The sequence below is a fragment of the Indicator indicator genome, chromosome 36, assembly GCF_027791375.1.
Source record: "Indicator indicator isolate 239-I01 chromosome 36, UM_Iind_1.1, whole genome shotgun sequence".
Classification (NCBI taxonomy): Eukaryota; Metazoa; Chordata; class Aves; order Piciformes; family Indicatoridae; genus Indicator; species Indicator indicator.
Window position 1 is genome coordinate 2,247,574 of NC_072045.1, and position 22,216 is coordinate 2,269,789.

General features: G+C 63.5%; 1 protein-coding gene across 28 annotated transcripts; it reads left to right on the forward strand.

Moving 5' to 3' along the window:
• Positions 1-12,365: 12,365 nt before the first annotated feature.
• On the forward strand, positions 12,366-21,246 carry SSBP4 (single stranded DNA binding protein 4). 28 transcript variants are annotated; one of them, XM_054396130.1, is made up of 18 exons: positions 12,366-12,421; positions 13,527-13,599; positions 13,741-13,802; positions 14,851-14,935; positions 17,773-17,862; positions 18,122-18,208; positions 18,342-18,401; positions 18,525-18,594; positions 18,689-18,759; positions 19,248-19,366; positions 19,487-19,532; positions 19,659-19,694; positions 19,790-19,844; positions 19,961-20,031; positions 20,118-20,196; positions 20,446-20,474; positions 20,821-20,922; positions 21,217-21,246. In XM_054396130.1, the coding sequence occupies exons 1-18, from the start codon at positions 12,366-12,368 to the stop codon at positions 21,244-21,246; spliced, it is 1,221 nt and encodes a 406-aa protein (XP_054252105.1). The 28 variants fall into 28 exon arrangements, with proteins under 28 accessions (XP_054252105.1, XP_054252106.1, XP_054252109.1 ...); XM_054396131.1 differs by having other exon boundaries at positions 19,299-19,366; XM_054396134.1 differs by lacking the exon at positions 18,342-18,401 and having other exon boundaries at positions 19,299-19,366.
• Positions 21,247-22,216: the final 970 nt, after the last annotated feature.

The following is a 22,216-nucleotide window of genomic DNA, read 5'->3' on the forward strand; positions in this document are numbered from 1 at the left end:
TGGGAGCATTGGTTGCATATGTGGGCAAGTCCCAGGGCAGGGTTCACTGCCCCTCGCACCCTGGGCCGATTGACTGGAGATGGAAAAGCTCCTGAAGCAGTGGAGAATTCCCAGTATGAGCTTCCTGAGCCAGGGATGCTGCTGTGGCTGAGTATTGCTCCCTGCCAGGGCTCCTCACCAAACACTTTCCCTGCTGTCTTGGGAGCACCTGGCCCCAGCCCTCTGGGAGCTATCCATGGACATTCCTCACCTACCTCTGCTCAGGGCTGAGCAGTCCTTGGCTGGTTCCCAACCAGCAGGGCAGCTCAGACTTGGGGAAAGGCTTCTCCTCGTGCTTCCCTGGGGCTGCTGCCCACTGCAGTGGGTGCTGTGGCATGGGAAGGTGTGCCCTGAGTACACAGCCCTGCCAGCCCTGCCCCGAGTTAGGCTCTGCTGATTAATACCCTCCTGACTGGCATATGGGGCCTGGGCCATGCCCAGCTTCACCATCAAGTGTTTACTTCTGCTGGGGATTAAGCTAAAATCACCTCTCCTGCTGCTTCAGCAGATTTCATTCTCATGCCTCAGCCAGAGCTGGGCAAACCTCCCCAGGCTCTGAAATCTGTTTGCCTGAAGGAGCTTTGGGGTTGTCCTTCTCTTGTGGCATCTCCTGAGGCTTTCCCTGGTAAGAGAGATGCTGCTCTGGGATGTGTCTGGCTTGGGTTTGTTTTCCCTCATCCATTTCCAGCCCCCTGCTCTGTATTGGAAGCTTTTTGGAGGCAGGAGATCATCAGAGTCTCCCTTTAGTGTGGCTTGGAGTGAAGTCCTCGAGTAGAGCTGCTGCCTTGTGCTTCACCACTGGGCTTAGTGCCACCAGCCCAGTGGAGCACAAAAGCCTTGGCATGGAGGCACCAGCTGGGCCTACACCAAAAATGGAGGCAAAGGGCAGTTTTGGCACCTTGCAGGGGCAAGGCACATCCTCCAGTGAGCAGAAAGTCTCATACTGTGGAAAAGCTTTTTGAAACTCCTCAACACATCAAGCCTGGCCAGGCTGAGCTCTTTGCCTACTCAGATCAGGATCCTGAGACATTCGCCCCAGGTTTTAGTCTGCCAGAGGGGCAATGCCACCACCAGCTGTAAGCACCTTGCTGGAGGACAGACCCTACCACCTCTCCAGGGAGTGCTGGCTGGGGGAGGTTCTCATTGCAGGTGGGGAATATCCTCTTGCCATGGGGAAGGTGGTTGGGCAGTGGCTGAGGAGCTCCAGCAAGATTTCCATGTGTGGGGCTGGGCTGGAGCCTTTTCCTGCAGCGCTGGGCTGACAAGATTGGCAGTGAGGTTAATGGTTGACCATGGCTGCAGCCAGGGCAGGAAAGGCTTTGTCCAAGTGGAGCAGAAGTCTCATTTTTGACAGATGTGGTAAGCTTGGAGCAAAGGAAGTGAAATGTGATTCCTACCGTGATGGGGCAAAAGCTTCTTCTTGCTCACCTGACTCATTCTGTTTGAGGTTTATTTAAAAACATCTGAAGGTCACCACAGCTCCCACCCTGCTGACTCACGGTGACAGTGAGCAGCGCTGGCAAAGCACAGGAGGTGACCACCCCAGAGGGCTTCTTCCCCTTCACCAAGGGTTTTCTCACCCCACTCCTGGAAGTGCTGAAGCTGCCAACTTCCCTAGAGACCAAGCCCTGAGGGCTGCTCGGAGCTCCACACGGTGGAATCCGATAGAGGAAGCTGCGCTACCCTTCCCCTTTCATCCCTTAGTGGAGAAGCTCAGCAAGGGAGAGGATCCTCCCCGTCGTCTGCAGGAGGCAGCCCCCTCCCAGCACCTGGCATGCTCGACCCAGGTGCTTTGGGGAGCACTGGAGGTCCCACAAGTCACGGGGAGCACCCAGTCCAGCGCTCTTTGCCTTGATCAGGATGCTCCACAAGGAGCTGCTAGACCTAGAACGCGGAGGGCAGCACTTCCCCTGCTGCCGTCCGCGGGAACGCCGCAGAACTGCCCACGGCTCTTGCAGGGCGTGGGTGGAGAGCAGCCGAGGGGAAGTTTTGGGCTTTCCAGGGAATCGGAGCCCTCCAGCACCTCCTCATCTGTGCTCACCCTCACCAGTGTCTCAGGCTGGGGAGCCGTGGGAGAAGCAGAACCCCCTGGACCCCATCTCATCAAGCTGGGGCAGCAAATGTCCTGAGGAGCTGTGAAGCCCGGGTCACATGTGGCCAGTCTGGGGTCTGTGCCTCCACCCCGCGTGGCACCAGGAGCTTCTCCAGGCCCACTATGAGCCCTGCTCGAGTGGGTTCAAGTCCAGGGTTGTGTCCAGCTTGTGGGGAAGTGAGTAATGCTTATGTTCCCCTTCTCATTTCTTCTGGTGTTTCCTGTCAGTATTTGTGAGGTGGCTTCTTTCCCCAGCTGGGTGGCCCTGGGGACAGCACCAGGCACCTCCTGTGGCCCCACAGTGCTTGTGTCTGGTGATGCAGAAGGCCAGAAGATCATCCAGATCTTTCCAGACTTGGCAGCACCTGCTCTGAGCTTTGCCTTGACTTTACAGCAGCTTTTCCAGCCACCACCCTCCATGGGATGCTTTAATCACTGAAACTCCTGGAGGAGAGATGAATCTGGGGGGATCAGCTCCTCCTCAACCTGGGCAAGCAGAAGCTGAGGGGAGACCTCATTGCTCTCTGAAAGGAAGCTGGAGCCAGGTGGGGGTTGGTCTCTTCTCCCTAGTATCAAGTGATAGGGAAAAGGAAATGGCCTCAAGTTGCACGAGGGGAGGTTTAGGTTGGAGATGAGGAACAATTTCTTTGCTGCCAGAGTGGTCAGGGATTGGCACAGGCTGTCCAGGGAGGTGGTGGAGTCCTCATCCCTGGAGGTGTTCATGAAATGTGTGGCCATGGCACCTGGGGCCATGGTTTGGTGGCCATGGTGGTGCTGGGCTGATGGCTGGACTGGATGAGCTTATCCAATGATCCAGCTCTAACGGTTCTGTGCTTTTGGCTCTTTCTTGCCTCCTTTGAAGTCCAGGAGCCCCTGGCCACCAGCAAAGCCATGGACAAGTGCTCCCATTGATGGCTGCTGTAGATCTGTGCCAGGGTGGTGCGGGCTGCTCTGCAGCACATGGGCTGAGTTACTCCAAGAGGAACATGGATCCAGGCAGGAAGAGGCTTTGGGTCAGCCCAGGCTGTGCTGCAGAGGGCACCATGCAGAGTGGAGGGGCCTGGGGACCCTGCACCCAGGGCTGTGCAGCCCCAGCCTGCTGAGGCCACTCCAGGACATTTCATCCCAGAGCACTCCACATCGGTGTCTGGCCTGCTCCTAAAACATGAAAGCTTTATGGCTGCTGCTGGGCTGTAAATCTCCAAGGGCTGGAGCCTTCTGGGGGAAAAACATCCGGTTTGGGCAAACTTGGCTGCTCTGGGAGCCATCCAACGTCACTCGTGTCTGGGGCTCGCACCTTGCATGCGCCCACAGCAGGACATCCACTGCAGAAGAAGAACTCTGGGGGACTTCAGGGCTTTGCTGGGTCTTGCTCAATGGCTGCTGGCTCAGGGCCTCTTCCTGCAGCCCCATGCCCTGCACAGCTCCAACTCAGCCTGGAAATGGTGAATTTAGCACCTTGCAGGTGGTGGAGGGAACTGGTGGCCCAGCTGGCATCTACTGGGGACACAGAGATGTTGGTGGTGTGGGTGCCATGGTGGTACAACCCTGAAGTTTGTTCTCCTGGGGTGATGCACCCTCTCCCTTCATCCTTGAACTGGGGGGGGGCCTAAATGGCTGCAGTCACCCCAGTGATAAAATCCCCAGGAGGGGGGGATCAAAGTGGGGCTTGATGTTCCAAGGAACTCCCTAAGGATCCTGCAGCACCAGATAGAAGGAATGGACCCACTCAGAGCCAGGTCCTGGACCAGCCTCTTGCAGGAAGATGCTCCAGGGTCAGTGGGGCTCATCTGGGCATGCTCCCTGCCTGACTGCTGGAGGGGTGGGTGACATGCCAGCCATGGCAGCACCACGCAGTCCCCAACTCCACGTGGGACAAATCACCTGAGAGAAAACTCTCCCTGAGGTTTATCTCTGAGCTACCCAATAGAGTTTCTGTCCAAGCTGTAAGCATGAAACAGGGAAAGGTCTCTGGATGGGCTCCTTCTGCCCTTCATCCTCCTCCTCTTCATCCATCCCTCTGCAAGACTGGATCCAGAGCAGGGCAGAGGAGCCAGAGCCAGGGCAACCCCCTCCACATCCGCTCCTCGTGACGTGATGCTGCTCATGCTGACAAACTTCTCCTTTCCTGTGTTTTAGAGTGAAATGTTTGGCCTCAGGCAACCTCCTGAGAAACTGGGTGAGAAAAGGCAGGGGCAGGCTGGAGAGGAGGTGGAGCAGGGGTCAGGAGCTGTAAATCAGGAGATTACCACAGGCATGCTCATCCCATGGCTGGAGCTCAGCTAAAGACCAGGAGCTTGGCTCAGCCTCAGGACATTTGGGAACTGCCATGCCTGCCTTGGTGGCACCTGGGAGGGACCTGCCCTGGTGGCACCCGGGAGGGACCTGCCTGTTGCCTCATCCCTCTGCTCATGATTTTTGGTCCACGCATCCCTTACAAGAAGGTCAGAAGCAAGAGGTCCCATGCTGGCCTCAGTGGCTTGTTCCCATCGTGGGTTTTCTCTCAGCCAGCACAGGGGCAGTCCCAGTCTGGCACGATGCTCCTCTCCGCACGCGGCCTCGCTGGCTCGGTGCCACCCGGCATGCCTGGCTCCACTTACTGCCTGCAGGCTGCCTGGGGATGACGCAACTCTGGCCATGGTTGCTTCAGGAGGGATGAGACCCAAAGGCAGAGCCATCCCAGGCTGTGGTGGTGTCAGCTGCTTTAGCAGGACAAGGTCCAACGCTGATCCCCTCCCTCCTCCTGCATATGCCAGGAGAAGCAGAGCTGCCCAGGCACTGCTTCCCTGCTCTGCATCCTTTCAGAGGGGTCTGGGGGAACTTCCCTGGCTCAGCTGCAGGCAGGAACAGGGACCTGAGTGTCAGCAAGGTGAAGGACAGAGAAGGCAATAGAAGATGCAGGGACAGTCAAGCTGCCTCCAGCTCTCACCTGCCTGTTCATCATCCTCTCTCCATCACCCTCTGCCACCTCCGAGGCCATCTAATGTCACCTCTCATCCACGGAACAGTGGAGGTGAGAGGGACCCCTCCTGGCTAGGGTGACCCTCAGGGAAAAGAGGAGGTAGAAGGGACACAGATTGAGAGCTTTCTCATCTCCAGGGCTGCAGAGAAGCTCCCGAACGACGCAGCTCCAGCACCGCCGGAGCTCCCTGCAGAATCCCAGCGGGAAGCAAAGATTCCTGCGGGGTGTTTCCTGCGGCGTCACCAACCAGAAGCATCCCGGGACTGGAAGGGGAGGACGGAGGGCGGGCAAAGTTCGGCTCCTATAAAGTCGGAGGTCTGGTCCCCTCCATTCATTGCCCTAGCAGAGAGCGTCCAGCCTTGGGACGAGAGGCAGCGGACAGAGCCCCCCGCGATCAGCGGCCGCAAGATGCCGAGGGCTCCGCGCGGTATCGGAGCCACGCTCACCTGCCTCCAGCTCCTGCTGCTCTTCACCCGCGTAGAGCTCCGGCCCCACACGTGGGACGAGGACAGGCTGCAGCTGGAAGCCATCAAAAAGGAGATCTTGGAGCGGCTGGGGATGAGCAGCCCCCCCGTGGTCCGGCACCGGCTGGACCAGGAGAGCATCCAGAGAGCGCGGCGACTGCACCGGCAGAGAGTGGTCGAGCTGACGGGCAACCGGAGCCAGGAGGAGGTGGGACATGTGCCCACGACCCGACACCTGCATCACTTGACTCCCACACGTAAGTGACGTCCCCGTGGGGAGCACACGGGTGGGTGTCACCCCGCGTGTCCTCACGGGGTGGATCAGCTCTGTCTGCCCCGACATGTGCGGGGACATGACCGGGCATGAATCGCAGAGGCCCTGCCACCCGTGCCCCGATTGCTTCCCGTGTCCCAGCACTGTGGAGGAGCCACCCTCTGAGCTGCTTTGATTAACGCCACAGAATGCAGAAAATTTGGGCCGAGAGCCTCGCTTGGAGATGCGGGGCTGGGAGCAGGGCTGGAGAGAGTTTGAGCGCAAGTGGAGGGAAGGAAGGCAGGAAGGTTCCATCCCTCGAGCCCCACCTTGAGCCCCAGTTTGGAGTTTTATCAGGACCTGAGGCGATTGAGGGAAATATTCAACTCCTGGTTCTTGGGCTTGAGGGGACAGCTGGGTGTGGGGTGGAGATGACCCTAATGGGATATGGTGCACCTGCTCTGGCACCAGCTGCCACCCCTCAGAGAGACCCTCTCTCTTGGGGGGTCCCTGGGGGCAGCAGGTCCTGAGTGACCTGGGGATGAGAATGGAGCTGGATCTCCCCACCCTCAGCATCCCTCAGGATTTGGGGAATTCCCCAGAGATATTTTGGCTGCCCAGCAGGAGCAGGTCAGGAGTCTTGGCTGGTGGTGAATTTCTGGCTTACATCATCTGTCCTGTGTCCCCACAGTGCTGCACTGGTCACACGTCCACCAAGGACACCAGGATCTCCAGGAACACCACGACCCCCGAGGACACCAGGACCCCCAGGGAGAGCAGGACCTTCGTGGTCCCCACCGTTACCATCTTCTCCTATCCCGCACAGAGACTCTGCACCAGCAGCTCCAGGTGGTGCAGGCAGAGCTGAAGCTCTTCAAGCAATCGCTGGCATCCTCCAGCATGACCCCACTCAATGCCTCAGTGCCCCTCCGGGTCAGCATCTACTTGCTGGAGGGGCCTGCTGAGACCCCCAGACTCCTGCAAAGCCAAGAGCTGGACCATGATGCCCAGAGCCTGGATCTCACAGCTGCCATTCAGCCCTGGGCTGCTGGTCCTGAGGACACTCTGTGCCTGGTGCTGACCTTCACTGCCGATGTCTCAGCCTTGCTGGCCACCTCAGAGGGGGACAGCCTGGTGCTGGAGGTGGTGACCCATGACAACATGAGTCGGGGAGCCAGGAGACCCCGGGGGCTAGAGGAGGAATGTGGGAAGAGCGATGGGAAGTGCTGCCTCACGTCACTCAAGGTCTCGTTCCAGGACATTGGCTGGGCAGAGTGGGTGATTGCCCCCAGCAGCTACTACATGAGGTTCTGCCAGGGCTCCTGCCCACACAACTACAAGCCAGCCAGCATACATGCCCAGATCAAGGCCCGCATGCACTCCCTCTCCAGGGCCACCCCTGCACCCTGCTGCGTGCCTGCTGCCTATGACCCCATGGTGCTGATGCACTACGACGCTGAAGGCAGGTTGGTCTCCACTCTCTTCGATGACATGTTGGTCACCAGGTGCCACTGTGCCTGATGGTGCCACTGTGCCTGATGGTGCCACTGTGCCTGATAGCATCACCTCCAGCTTGCTCGAAGGCATATCACCACCCAGACGGGGCAGAGCCTGCCCATCTCCTGGCAACACCAGCAGCCCCCAGATCAGATTCCACGGCACGAAATGTCTCCACACCGACACCAGCTGTACCTTTTGGCTCATTTCCAGGGGCTCCAGTTGTGAGCCCTCCTCCAGGGCCACAGGAACTTGCTCCTCCTTCTCCTCCCTTATTTAAACCCAGACTTCATTTGGGAGGTGGATCCTTCCCAGAACCCACCTGAACAGCATGGGATGGATCTGTCCCTGGGGGGGGGGCTGCACTCAGGCCTCTCCTCTCCTCCTCTCTCCTCTGCTTTAGGAACTTATTTATTGCTAATTTATTGTGGTTTTTTTGCAAAAAGGAAGCTTGGGAAAGGTTCTTTTTTATGTGCTTTTGTACTTCAGATGTTTTGTAAAGCAGAAATCATGTCCCAGTGTCAATGAATAAAGTGATGGGACCATGGCTGCTCCTTCTGAAACTCCTGGGCTCTCCAGCTGAAGCACCTCCTCAATGGGTCCCCTCCAGCCAGGTGTCCCACAGCTTGGACCCTCAGACCCCCTTCCAGGAGCTGATTCCATACGGTTTGCTGGCAAATCCTTTTCAGGGCTGGGCCAGCTCCTTCCCTGCCCTGCCAGCAGCTAGTGGTGGTTGTGTAATGTTTGGGTGATGCTCCCAGAGACCTTTGAGTTGTTTATGTCCTTGAGATGGGAGCTGGGTGCAGCCTTGACCCCCCAGGTGCATCCAGCTGGGATGTGGCTGTTGCCCAACTTCCAGGTACCTCCAGCCACAGTTCTGTGGTTCCCCTGTGGGCTCTGCCACCTGAGAGTTGGTGACACACACCATGGCCCCAAGGCACCTGGCACAGCTAGATGGAGTGCCTCTGCTGGTCACAGCTCCATTCTGTCCTGTTCCCCTCTTCCAGCACATCCTGGGGGTGTTCTGGGCTGCCTGGCTCCTCAACAGTTCTAGGCTTGAGGCACATGGCCTGTGGGGACCTCCACTCTGTGGACCTGGGCCAAGGTCATGTGGGATCTGGGCACCTGTCCTCATGGGTACTGCTCCCTTGGCCCCCCTGTGCTGGGGATAGAGGCTTTAGGAGCTCCAGGGACTTTCCCCAGGGAGCTCCAGCCTCACTTAGCTCCCTCAGGTTAATGTCTACAGCCACCCCTGTGCCACCAAAACCTCTCCTTGGGGCTGCCAGTGCCATTAGCAGGTAACAAAATGGAGCTGGTGTCACCCCAATGCTGCCAAGGGGTCAGATCCAGCCTGGAGATGACACCAGCCCTGGAGCTGCCACCCTGTGTTATGCCCAGGGCTCAGCAGACCACAAGCCATGCAGGTAAATTAAGATAATTAAACCATTTTTTAATGGAGCATCACAAGGGCTGGAACTCAGGGGACCTACACAGAGCTGGGGAGACACCCAGGCAAGCCATGGGGTCTCTATGTCCTCAAGCTCTCAGTCCCTTTGGGGTGCAGAGTCTGGAAGTACCAGGCTGGGAGACTTTGCCAGGAACACTAAAAAGAGGGCCTTAGGGATTTTTAGCTCTGTTCCCCAAACTGGGCAATTTAGCAGGAAAAGGAGATGTGCGGCCACAGCATCACTCCCAGTGTCTGGATGTCCCCAGCTGCCAGCACGTCCCCCACAACCTTTGCACCCTGACACTCTCCACTGGCAGCTAAAAGGGGAAGAGGAACTGTGTGCTGCGGTCACCCCATGGCCCCCACTCTGCCAGGCAGCCCGGGGGCACCACACGTGTCCCCAGTCGGGGAGGCTCCAGTGCTGGCTTCTGGCGGATGCTGTGCTGAGCTGTCCCCACACTTGGTGGCCACCAGCCCCGGAAGGAAGCTCCAGCCCTCAGCCCTCGCCTTATGGTGGGAACTGGGGCGAAGGAGGGGGCCAGAGGGGGGCATTAAAAATCCCCCCCTTGAGAAAAGTGTCCCTGGCAGGATGTGTGTGTGGGGACCATGCCTGTCCCTGTCCCAACAAAGGGGGGACCTGGGGAGCTCACATCCATGGAGAGAGTCCACCCCTGTTCCCACTGGGGCCACCAGGGAAGGTCCTGCAGAGACAAGAAGGTGGGGAGCAGAGCTGCAGCCCCGGCACCCCCCAGACCCTCACAGCCGGTCAGGGACGATGTAGAGGTTGTCCTCGCTGGGGCTCTGCGTGTTGGCGTAGATGGGCTGCTCCCCTTGGCTCTCCAGGAAATAGTCATCGTCCACTGGCACCTGGGGGCTGGGGGGGACAGAGGGGTGGCACTTGCTGCACCGTGCTAAGGCTGTGGGTTGGCCCCAGGCGTCCAGTCCCTGATAGGGGAGTGAACACCATGGGGTGGCTCTGGGGAGATGGGTGGGGGGAAGGGGTTCAGCCTGGGCCTGGGTATGGTGGGGTGGGGTGGCATGGGTGGCACTGCTCTGGGTGGTATGGGTTGGCATGGATGGGACTGAACAGCATGGCATAGCATGGGATGGGAAGGGAGGGGACAGCGTGACAGCACAGGTTTGAATGGGACAGGATGAGGTGAGATGGCATGGCATGGCACAGCATGGAATGGGGCAGGAGGATGGGAGGGCATGGGTTAGGGTTAGGAGGATGGGAGGGCATGACATGGCATGGCACAGGGCAGGAAGAGCTGGGGGGAGATGGCACAGCACAGTGCGGGAGGTCCCTGCACCAGAGCCTCACCTGTAACGCTGTTCCTGCCCCCATCCTGGCGTCCAGCCCCGAGCGGCCGGGACCGCGCCGGGGCTCACAAAGATGTTCTCATAGTCCGGTGAGGTGACAACATCCGTGGTGCCCAGCTCCGTGGTGCCCAGCTCGGCAGCCCGGCTGATGTAGTGAGGCTGCCCGTGGGCCGTGGTAGGCTCCCTTTTGCCCCATCCCACCCCGGTAGCGCCGATGGCTACTTTCCTCCACCGGTAGCAAGCCATGGCCGTGCCCAGCAGCACGATGGCCACCACCGCGGCGGCACCTGCCAAGCCGGCTGCCAGCCCCACGTTGGTGCCACATTCCCTAGTGTAGAAATCGGTGACGTTGAAGGCATCGCTGTGGGATGTGAGGCAGCGGCACTGGGGTACGGCGCACTCGGGCTGGGAGCAAGAGCAGGGTGCCAGGATGCTGCCAGCCACGTCGCAGTGGCACGACACGGCCAGGTGCCGCAGGCTGGGCTGGAAGGCGGTGGGGGGCACAGCGGGCAGGGGGTTGCCCTCCAGTCTCAGGCTCTGCAGAGCCGTGGCGTTGGCGAAGAAGTCGCGGGGCAGCTCTTGCAGCTCATTATGCTGCAGCTGCAGCTGCTGCAGCCCCCGCGCCTGGCTCAGGAAAGCGGCCGGGAGCTCCCGCAGCCCATTGTGGGACAAGTCCAACTCCTCCAGCCCTGGTGCCAGCTGGGCCGAAGGGCGCAGCGCCACGATGCCATTGTGGCTCAGCCGCAGCCGGCGCTGCCCCGCGAACAGCCTCCAGTCCAGCTCGGGGCATCCGTGGCTGCTGTTGCTCAAGTCCAGCTCGGCCGAGGCGTCCGGCGGCACTGTGAAGCAGGGGGACGCAGGGGACATGAGGAGCAGCAGCAGCATGAGGGGGGCCATAGAGTGCCCCATGATCCCTCCACTCCACCTGGACGAAAACCAGAGGGGAGTCAGCAAGACCTGCCTGAACGGCCCCCAGACCTGCTGAGCCTGCTGGGTTCTCCCTCCCAGTGCAAATCAGTACAGCCCAGCCTGCCACCCACCTTGCTCCCTCTCTTCCAGGATAGGGCAGCACCCAGGGGTCCTGGCAGATGGGGGTTTGTGCCCCCCACTAGCCCCAGCACCCCAACTCGCCTGTGTTCCGGCCGCCCCTCCGCCAAGCAAAGGCAGAGGCAGGGGAAGAGGAACAAGGCGGGTCCCGCTCTCCCGTGTCACCCTGCCAGGGCGTAGCCAGCCCCGTAGAGGGCAGGAGAGCTGCCCCCCGCCCCCGCATCATCCTTTGGCCACGGCTAGACCCCCTCCAGGACCTTTCCTGTGGTGCTGAGGGCTCTGACCCCAGGTGCTGCTCGCTGCCTGAGCGGCCTGGGGGGGTCAGGGCTGGGGAGGTCCTGCCTGGTGCGTGTCAGCGGTGGGTGTCGATTCCCCCGTGTCCAAGTCCCTCCCATGGCCGCGTCGACCCATGCCCACCCCCTCCCCTTCTTGTCCCTCTGTGTCCCTGTGTCCATTTCCATTCACCCCTCTCCTCTCGGGTCCGTGTTCCTCCGCGTCCACCGTGCTCGTGTCTGCCCCCTTGTGTCCATGTGCCTCCATAGCCACCCCCTCACGTCCGTGTCCGTGTCCGTGTTCACTCCCTCGTGTCTGTGCCCACCTTCTCATGTCCGTGTCCGTCTGTGACCACCGTGCCCGCCCCCTTGTGTCCATGTCCCTGTGTCCCTCTGTGCCCGTCCTCTCACGTCCACGTCCTCCCGCGTCCACCCTCTCACATCCGTGTCGCTCTGTGACTACCGTGTCCGTGTCCATGTCCACCCCCTCGTGTCCGCGTTCCCTCATGCTCGTGTCTGTGTCCCCCCTGCGTCCACCCTCTCGCATCCATGTCCCTCTGTGTCAGTGTCCCTCCCCTCGTGTCCGCGTCTCTCTGTGACGATCATATCCTTGTCCATCTCTTCGTGTCCATCTCCGCTCGTGTCTGTGTCCCTGTGACCACCGTGTCGGTGTCCCCCCGTGTCCTTCCTTCTCCTCTCCACCCCTGTGCGGTCCCCACCTTCCCCCTATCCCCGCCGTTCTCCGCCATCGCCGTTTTAACGGCGGCGGGGGGACGACGACTGCTGGAAGAGCCGGGGGGGGGGCCGGGACACGGCGCGGCGGTTTCAAGCTCCCCCGCGGGCGGCACGGCCGGAGCCGCCGGGGCCGGGGCCGGGGCCGGGGCCGGGATGGCGAAGGGGAGCCGGGAGCGGCACCGGGGCCGCTGACAAGCGGGGGCCGGGTCGCCTTCCCACCCACCCCCCCCCAGCATGTACGGCAAGGGCAAGGGCTCCGGTGTGCCCTCGGACGGCCAGGCCCGGGAGAAGTGAGAGCGGCGGCGGCGGCGGGGGCGGGCGGAGTGGGGGCGCGGAAGTTTGCCGGGGCGGCTGCCGGGGGAGCGGGACCGGTGGGAGGGATAGGGGGCTCTTGGGGGGGACCGGGGGGCGGGAGGACCCATGCGCCCCGCCCTGTCGGGGAGCACCGGGAGCCGTCGGGCTCCGGGAGCTGCGGTGTCTCCGGGGCCGCCGCGAGCCGTGATGTTCCCGGGGCCACCGGGGATGTTCCCCGGTCCGCGACATCCACCGGCTTACCGAAGTGCGCCCCTCCGCCCTGGGCATTGCCATCCATCGGGGCACCGAGAGCCGTGATGTGTCCCGGTCAGCTACATCATGCGAGGCAAGGGGTCCCTGCCATCCCCCGGTCCCTGCCATCCCCCGGGGCACTGGGCATCGAGATGCCCCCCCCAAGTCCCTGCCGTCCTCCGGGGCACCAGGCACCATGATGTTCCCCCTCCATCCTTGCTATCTCGGGGTACCGGCAGTGTGACATTCCCAGTCTGTGCCTGGTCCCGCCGTAGCCCGGTGCTTGGTGCCATGGCTGTCCTCAGGGCACCTGCAGGAGCCGGGGGGGGCTGCACCCCCACGATGGTCCCCCTCAGACCGGGATATCCCCGGGGATTCCCCGTGGGTCCCGTTCCCCGCGGGTCCCGTTCCCCGCTGCCGGGGAGGTGCTGGAGGGCCGGGAATGGGGCCCTGGGTGCTCCAGAAAGACTCCAACCAGGGGACCCCCACGGTGACAGTTGCCCCGCGGCCGCATCCCTCGTGGGATGTGTCACCCGTCCCTGAGTCATCCCACCCACAGCAACCGGAACCGGGGGCAGCCACCCTGGTGATGGGGCCGCTTGCTGATAGCAGTGGGACTCAGTGCCACTGTGGGGGTCTCCTGCAGGGAGCTGACATCGACCCCCCCCCCCTTGAATTCTGCTGCATCTCCTGGGGGTTTCATCCTGGCTGTCCCCCACGTCACCCAGTGTCCCCTTTTGTGGTCTGTGGCTGTCACCGTGATGGCCGTGGGGATGCTTTCCCCACTGTGGGGATGGCAGGTCCCAGGGATGCCGTGCCAGGCCCTGACCCCCGTCCCTGTGCCTGCAGGCTGGCACTGTACGTCTATGAGTACCTGCTGCACGTGGGGGCCCAGAAATCGGCCCAGACCTTCCTGTCAGAGGTAAGGGCGGGGGGAGAGGACAGCACCTCCTGACCCCCATCCCGCGGACTCGGGACCCTGCAGCTCCCCAGCTGCCTGAGCCCGTCCCCGGGGTGCCAGGCCTGGGGAGGCAGTGGCTGACCACCCTCCCTGTCTCCGCAGATCCGATGGGAGAAGAACATCACCCTGGGCGAGCCCCCCGGCTTCCTTCACTCCTGGTGGTGGTGAGCTGGGCTGGGAGGGCGGGAGTGGGGCTGCCCCCTCCCCACGCCATGGCGGTGGGCCTGGGCGTAGGGCTGGGGGCTGCCCCCGCTCCCAGCACTGCTGCCACATCACCTCGTACCCGATAAACCTGCCGCTCTGCTTTTCCCATCAGCGATTTCGGGGAGGGGGCGGGGGGGGAGGCCTTTCCTCCACATCCCGGCTACGCTCAGCCCCCCCCGCAGCCCCGCCCCCGGCTCCTCCAGATGGATCCAATTTGGCACCAAGCGTGGGGCAAGGATGGGGGGGCCCAGCCCAGGGCCGGACCCCCCACACCCCGGGGGGCCCCAGCAGAGCACCCCGTGGGGGGCGATGGGGATGGTGGGGGGCACCCCATGGGTTGGTATCATGCCGGAGGATGTGTGGGGCGGTCTCGCCTTGCCCATTGTGGCTGTTGGGCGGGGGGGTGCTCAGTGGGGGTTCAGGATGCAGCCGTGCCGGGCGCCGCGGTGCCGCCGCTGCCACATTTAAGCCATTTCCAATAAATGATTAGTTGGTGATTTATGGGGGGAGGGGGAGCAGCAAAGCGGGGGGGCACACAGCGCCTGCCATGCCTTTAACCCTCCTGCTGCCGGCAGCACCACTCCCCACATCTGGGGGGCACCCAGGAACAGTGCCGGGGGGGGAGCATGCACCACCCACCTCTGCACTGGCCCATCACCATCCAGCGCCCAGGGTGGGGGACACGAGTGGCAGGACCCCCCACCCATCCTGCCCCGGGATGCTGCAGCCTGATGTAAAGTCCCAGGAATTCAGGCTGTAGCGACCGTTTCCAGGGAAAACAGCGAACGCAGGCCTGGAGCGGGAGGCCCCCGCGGCCTGGGGCGGGGGGCACACGCACAGCCCTAGCGTCCCCCCTACGCCGGCCACCAGTGACGCGAGTGTGGCCGGGCTCAGCTGGTGCGGGGAGGATGTGCTGTGGGGCACAGCGGCTGAGGATGGGGCGGGGGGAGAGGGACACAGCTCAGCGTGGAGGGGGGGTCCTGACCTGCTGCCCCCTGCCCCCTCCAGCGTGTTCTGGGATCTGTACTGTGCTGCTCCCGACCGCCGGGAGACCTGCGAGCACTCCAGCGAGGCCAAAGCCTTCCATGACTATGTGAGTACTGGGGGCGGGGGAGCTTCTATGCCGCGCTCCGATCCCCCACCCTTTGCCACCCTGCAGCGAGCTCCCCCCGCGCCGAGGAGGCTGGCGGGGGGGGGGAGGGGGGGTTAACGGCGGCTGTGCCAGCCCCAGCCTGCCCGCCTGGGTGACCTATTTTGCAGGGCTGTGCAAGGAGGGGGGGGGGGGGGGGGGGGTAATCCCTGGGGGCCTGGGTCAGCCCCCCCCACCCAGAAACCCTGGCGTGCCCATCCCCCGCTACCAATCCCACGGCGAACAGGGGACCCCACAAGGGGACAGGTATCCCCCAGCTCTGGATCTAGGCATAAGCAAAGCTTCCCAACCGGGGGCACCCCAGCAGGGCTAGGGTTCCCCCTCCTCACCTGATGCCCCAGGGGCCACCACAGTCCTGGGACTTGATGGGACCCTCACCATGCACTGGTGGGTCCCCCCTGTCCACTTCCCTCCACTGACAGCTCCTTATCAGTGCCAGCCTTTGGTGAGTTAATCATTGGCACAGAGTCAACAGCCGGCGTGTGCCCACTCCTGCCAGCAGGCAAATGGGGGGGGACGGACTTGGAGGGCATAGAATCAGGTCCTGGAGCTGCTGGGGGCACTGTGCCTGGGCTTGCTGTGTGGTGCCAGGGATGTAGGATGCTGCAGGATCCGTGATGCCAAGAGATGTGGGATGCTGTGAGATCCTTGGCATTCTGGGGTGTGGGATCTGTGGTGCCAAGGTGTGCAGGATACTGTGGGGTCCGTGGTGTGCAGGGTGCCACGGGAAGCAGAAGGCTGTGGGATGCAGGATGCTGTGGGGTACAGGGTGCTGCATCCCATGGGATGCTGTGGGACCTGTGGTGCTGTGCACTGGGAAAGGCAGGATGATGCAGTATCCATGGTGCTATGGGTTGCTGTGGGCCGTGGGGTGCTATGGGCTGGACACGAGGTGTGCTGATGTTTAGACTGCGGGGGGCGTGCAGGAGTTTGTGAGCCACATGTTGCCCCCTACCCCCTCCCCATCCCACCAGAGCTGGGCCCCAGCAGCACCCAGCTTGTGGTGGGGGGTGGCCACGCTGCCATCCGGGACACCCCTCAGCGCTGCGGGTGCCCGTGGGTCCCCGTGGGTGTGCGTGGGTACACGCGTGTGCCCACGCCAGAGCCGCGGGGGGGTGGGGGGGAGGCAGAGCTGCAGCAGGGCCCCCCTGCCGCCCCCAGCCCCCGGCGAGGCGCAGAGTTGATTTCCATGCTGGAATTAATGAGGCTGCTGCCGGTGCGGTGACGCCGGGGACACGGCGCGGGTCAGGCCGCGTTGCCATGGCAGTGCTGCCTGGCAGGCAGAGCTGGGGACCTGTGGGGACTGCTGTAGGGGGGAGCCCCCACGCTGCACCCCATGGGATGCCTGGCACGGCTGCATGCCCATCCCGATGCTCATCGGGAGCTGTAGCCAAGCTGGTACCCATGGGGTAAAGTGGGCATGGAGCAGGTGCCCAGAGCCCTCCCACAGGTGCTGCTTGGCCAGGCTGCCTCGGGGTGCAGTGGAATCCCCTCCATGGTGCAGTGGGACACCCCTCCCCTGCCAAGCGCTGTGGGGACAGTGACCTCTCATCACTGTGGGAGTCTGGCCTGGGCATGGCAGCAGGGAGCAGTGGTGGCAGAGCCAGCCCCACAACAGGGTCTGGATTTACCCCCTGGGGTGCAGCAGCGTGGGGAACCCCCAACCTGCACCCCACCCCCTCCAACTGTTTTCTCCCTCTTGACCTTGAGTCTGCAGGAGGAGCCGAAACTCCCCAACCTGTTGCCATGGCAACTCTGCTTTACATCATTGAGTGATGGGGGGGGGCAGCTCAGTCCCTGCCATGAGGGGGAGCAGCAGCTCAGTCCCTGCCATGAGGGGGAGCAGCAGCCTCCCCCTGGTGAGACTGGAGCTGGAGGGTCAAGCAGTGGGGCTGGCTGGCTGAGAACTGGTCCCATGTGCCATGCTGGAGTGGGTGGGCACTGTGCTGGCACTGTGATGACTCCATGGGTGATGTGCTTGGACCATGTTGAGCTCTGTGATGGCTCCATGGCAGCTCCGTGTTGGGCACAATGCTGGGCGCTGTGATAGGACCATGCTGGGCTCTCTGATGGCTCCCTGATGGGCACCATGCTGGGCACCCATTTCCACACCCACAGCACCCACAGTACCAGTGGGTGATGTCTCCCCATGCTTCAAGTACACCCAGGCCTCCCCTCTCCCCACAGGGCTGGCAGGGGGCACGGGGCTATGTGGGGCCCCCCGGGTGAAGGGGGCAGTGCGGGGTAACGCCCCCGCCCCTTTCTCCTCCTCCCCTACAAATTGGAACCAGTTGTGGCGGAGGGGCCGAGCTGGAAAGCTGCCACATTCCTTCCCAGCACAGCTGCCCCTGGCCGGGCCTGGCCGGCCCCCTGGCTGGCCCCTAGTCCCCCCAGTCTCCTGGGGTCCCCCTGTGGCCAGCCACAGCCCCCCCGAGTTGGGTGGGAGGGGATGGTGCTGTGTTCTCCCTGCACTGCCCTCTTGGTCATGCAGGGCGAGCTCGGTGGCAGCTGGTGGCAGCTCGGGACATGGGGCTGTGGTGGCACAGATGCCAGCCTGGTGACCCCCAACATGAGGGGTGGTCAGCCCTGGTGCCGCCCTCAGTGCTGCGGCACAGAGGTACCAGGGATGGGGCCCAGCGCAGGGGGCAGGTCCAGCACTGCCTGCTCTGGGTTGCTTGGGGCAGGGAGCGATGGTGACTGGGGGGCGGGGGGGGGGGGGGGGGGGCAGGGGACTATTGGGGACCCGCTCCCCCCCGTGCTGAGCTCTCCTCTCCCTGCAGAGCGCAGCAGCAGCCCCCAGCCCGGTGATGGGGAACCTGCCCCCTGGGGACGGCATGCCTGGAGGGCCCATGCCCCCTGCCTTCTTCCAGGTACCAATGGGGGTGTGACAGACCCCCCCACTGCTACGGGGGTCCTAGGCGGTGTGTGGGGGGGTCGTTTTCTGCTGCGTGTGCAGCCAGGGGGAAATTGAACACCCTGGGCTCCCCACACTCCATGACACAGCTGCCCCCACCCCACCCCAGCCCTGTCCCGTCTCCCCCACGCTGTGGCCAGCCCTGTGCTCCCCCACCACACCCCCCTCCGGGGTGCCCCCATCCCCCCCATAACCCTGTTCTGTTTCTCTTGAAGGGACCCACGGGCTCTCAGCCATCGCCCCACGCCCAACCTCCACCCCACACCCCCGGGCTCCCCCCCATGCTGGGGCCGCACAGCCAGGTAAGGCTGGGCACAGCCCGGCAGCCCCCGGCCCACCTCCAACGCCCACAGGACGCCCCCAGTCCCACCGCCCCCACCTAGGGTGATGCCGCAGCCCCCAGCCCCAGCTCACCCAGCCCCCTCTCTCTTGCAGCCCTTCATGTCCCCTCGCTACCCCGGCGGCCCCCGGCCCCCGCTCCGGATGCCCAACCAGGTGAGCTGGTGGCAGATGGGACCCGCCCGGGACCCTCCCCCTCCTCACACCCCTCCGCCGCAAAACCTGGTGGTGTGGGGAGGTCCCGCAGCACCCTGATCCCTGTTCCCCCTGGCTCCACAGCCCCCCGTGGGTGTCCCTGGCTCCCAGCCGCTGCTTCCCAGTGCCATGGACCCAGCTGCACGCCCGCAGGGTGAGTCTGGGGGAGCGGGGGGTGTTCCCATTGTCGCCCCTCCCCGGTGCTGGAGGGACTCATGCTTTCTCTCCCCCCCCCCCAATCTGCACAGGGCATCCCGGCATGGGGGGGCCGATGCAGCGAATGAACCCCCCAAGAGGCATGGCTGGGATGGCCCCGCAGGTAGGGACACGTCATGGGGACAGGGATGGGGATAGGGACAGGGACACAGGGATGGGGATAGGGACAGGGACACAGGGATGGGGATGAGAATGGAGGGATGGGGACAGGGACACAGGGATGGGGATGAGAATGGAGGGATAGGGACAGGGACACAGGGGTGGGGATGAGAATGGAGGGATGGGGACAGGGATACAGGGATGGGTATGAGAATGGAGGGATGGGGAAAGGGACACAGGGATGGGGATGAGAATGGAGGGATAGGGACAGGGACACGGGTGGGGATGAGAATAGAGGGATGGGGACAGGGACACAGGGATGGGGACAGGGACACAGGGATGGGGATGAGAATGGAGGGATAGGGAAGAGAATGGAGGGATGGGGACAGCGATGTGGGGGTTTTGGACATGGATAAGAGGTGAGATTGGGGACAGGGATGGGGATTGGGGAGGGGGCTCAGGATGGGGTCAGGGTGGCAGGGACAGGGTCAGGCACAGGCTGGGGCTCTCCCCTGCCCTGCTGACCTTCTGCCCTCCCTGCAGACCTTCGGCAGTGGGATGCGCCCCCCCCCCAGCTCGCTGCCCGGCCCAGGCATGCCTGCCATGAACATGTAAGACCCACGGAGTGCCCCCCACCCCGCGGCTGGGCAGGGGGGAGCCAGTGGCCACACAGGGTGGAGGGGCCCAGGGACCCCCAGGCCCCCCCTTCACCTCTCCCTGTTGCCTTCCAGGGGCCCCGGGGGCCGCGGGCCCTGGCCAAACCCCAACGCCAATTCCGTAAGTGTGTGTGGGGTGGAATTCCTGGGGGGGGAGAGGGGGGGGAGATGGGGACCATGGGGGTGGCTCCAAGCCCCCCCCCACTGCCCACGTGCTGACCCCCCTTTTGTGTCCCATCCCCCTCAGATTGCCTACTCCTCCTCATCCCCTGGGAACTACGTGGTGAGTACTGGGGTGTGCTGGCAGGGGGGGCCATGCTGCAGCCAAACCTGCTATGTCCCTCCCCCAACACACCTCCCTCCTCTGCCCACTTTCAGGGCCCTCCTGGGGGTGGTGGCCCCCCTGGCACCCCTATCCTGCCCAGCCCCGGAGGTGAGTGTCTGCAGGGAGCAGGACAAGACCCGGGGAGGGAGGGGAGGGAACATCTTGGTGGGGGGAGGGGAATTTGGGGTGCCATGCTCACCCCCCCCCCAATGTGTGCCCCCCAGACTCCACCAACTCCAGTGAGAACATGTACACCATGATGAACCCCATCGGGCCTGGGGGCAGCAGACCCAACGTGAGTGCTGGCAAGAGGGTACACAGAGAGGGCAATCTGGGGGTGGGGGGCACCTCACTGCTCACCCCCACCCCTTTGCCTTCCAGTTCCCAATGGGGCCTGGATCTGAGGGGCCCATGGGTGGCATGAGTGCAATGGAGCCACATCACATGAATGGATCCTTAGGTGGGTACCCCCCCCCAGCCCAATGTCCCCCCCTGCCCAGCAACCCCCCCCCAGCCCAGCAACTCCCCCAGCCCAATGCCCCCCAGCCCAGCACCCTCCCCAGCCCAATTCCCCCCCCACAACATGGCCACCTCGTGGGGGTGGGTTCTCCACAGGACCCCCGCTGCTGGGGGGCAATGACATGGACTTGGGGGGGACCTGGATCTCGGGGGGAGGCGGGTCACTGACCTGCTGCTGTTGTCCTTGCAGGTTCCGGGGATATGGATGGGCTGCCAAAGGTGAGTGTGGGACCACTCCCCAGTGCTGGGACCCTCCCATGTACTTGGATCCCCCCTCCCTGTACTGGGACCCCCTTTTTGCCCCCCACCCCTGCCATTTACTCCCTCCATGCAGTGGGTCCCCCCCTCACACACTGGGACTCAATTTATGGTTGTTTCCCCCGCCCCCATGCACTGAGCCCCCCCCTCACTGGTATCCCCCCCCATGTACTGGGACCCCATTTTTTGCCCCCCCCCCCCCCCCCCTCCTGCACTGGGGTGCCCCTCTATACTCTGGGACCCCTCGCACACCAAGTCGCCCCCCCGCACTTCCCCCCACTCCCCACTAACCTCTCCCCCACCCCAGAGCTCCCCCAGTAACCTGGGGGCGCTGAGCAACCCCCCCGGGACGCCGCGGGACGAGGCGGAGCTGAGCAGCAGCTTCCTGAACCCCTTCCAAAGTGACAGCGTAAGGGACCCGCGGCGGGCGGCGGGCGGGCGGCCGGCGGGGGCGGGGCGCCCGGGGGGGGCGCGGTGGCAGTCGGGAGAGGGGAGCGGGGGGGAGGAGGCAGCACCAAAACCCCCTTGGTGGCCTCCCCCTTTGGCAGTGGGGGGCTCAGTTTGGCTGAGCCGGGGAGGGCGGAGGTGGGGGTCGTGAGGGTTGTTTTTCATTGGATATTTTTCGTTGGGTTTTTTTGCGGGGGGTAGTGCTGGGTCGGTGTCTCCCCCCACCCCCACTCACTGGTGTCTCCCGTGTTTCCAGTACTCACCCAGCATGACCATGAGCGTGTGAGCCCAGCGCCGAGGCCGCCGGCAGCCCCCCAGCCCCTCCCGACAGAAAACCCCTCGGAAGAATTAATAAAGCCCTCCCCAGCCCCCCCCAAGCCCCCTCCCCCCAAAAAAAACCAACAAACCCAAAACAACCCAAACCGAGACAAAGAGAGACAGACCCAAGTCACTCGGTCTGTGTCTTGTGCCCCGCCACGGAGCAGGGACCCCCCCCCAGCACTGGGAGACCCTCCCCACACACACACACTGTCACTGACTCCTCCCCCGCCCCCTTCCCAGCTTGGAGGCAGCTGCCTGGTTGGGGTGAGGCAAGAGGGCTCGGGGGGGGGGGGGGGTGGGCAGGAGTGCCCCCCCGGCCACCCTGGGTGGTGTCAGATTTGGGAGGGGGATTTGTTGGGGGAGGGGGGATTTTATGACACTGTGCTCCCCCTGCTTTCTCGGGAGTGGGGATGGCAAAGTTACTGGGACGGGGGGGGAGCACTGAGCCCCCTCCCCTTTCTCCATGACAGTGGTGCCACCACCACCCCCACAACCCAGGCATGGGGAGGGAGGGGACAGCACTGTGCCCTCCCCCCATGCAATTAGCTTAAATGCTAATAAGCAATGCCCCCACCCCCCCACCTCTCTCCCTATCTGGGAGGGTCTGACCCCCTCCCAGTGCCCTCCCTGCTGGGCATTCTCCCCCCTCTCCAATCTCGGGGGGGAGGGGGTCCACAGTCAACCCCCAGGCCTGCCAAAGCCCCGGGCCAGGGGGAGGAGGGGGCACAAACTGCCAGCCCCCCCCCCCCAGTGCAACTGCAGTCTGCAGTCTCCCCAAGCCAGGGGTACCCCAGGCTGTGCTGGGGGGGAGTGGGGCGGGGGCAAGCCATACTGCCCCCCCACATGGAGCACTCACCCCCCACGTGCTCTATAGGGCAGGCCCCAGTGCAGAGAGCAGCAACCCCCAGCCCCGGGGTGGGGGGATGTCCCTGGCC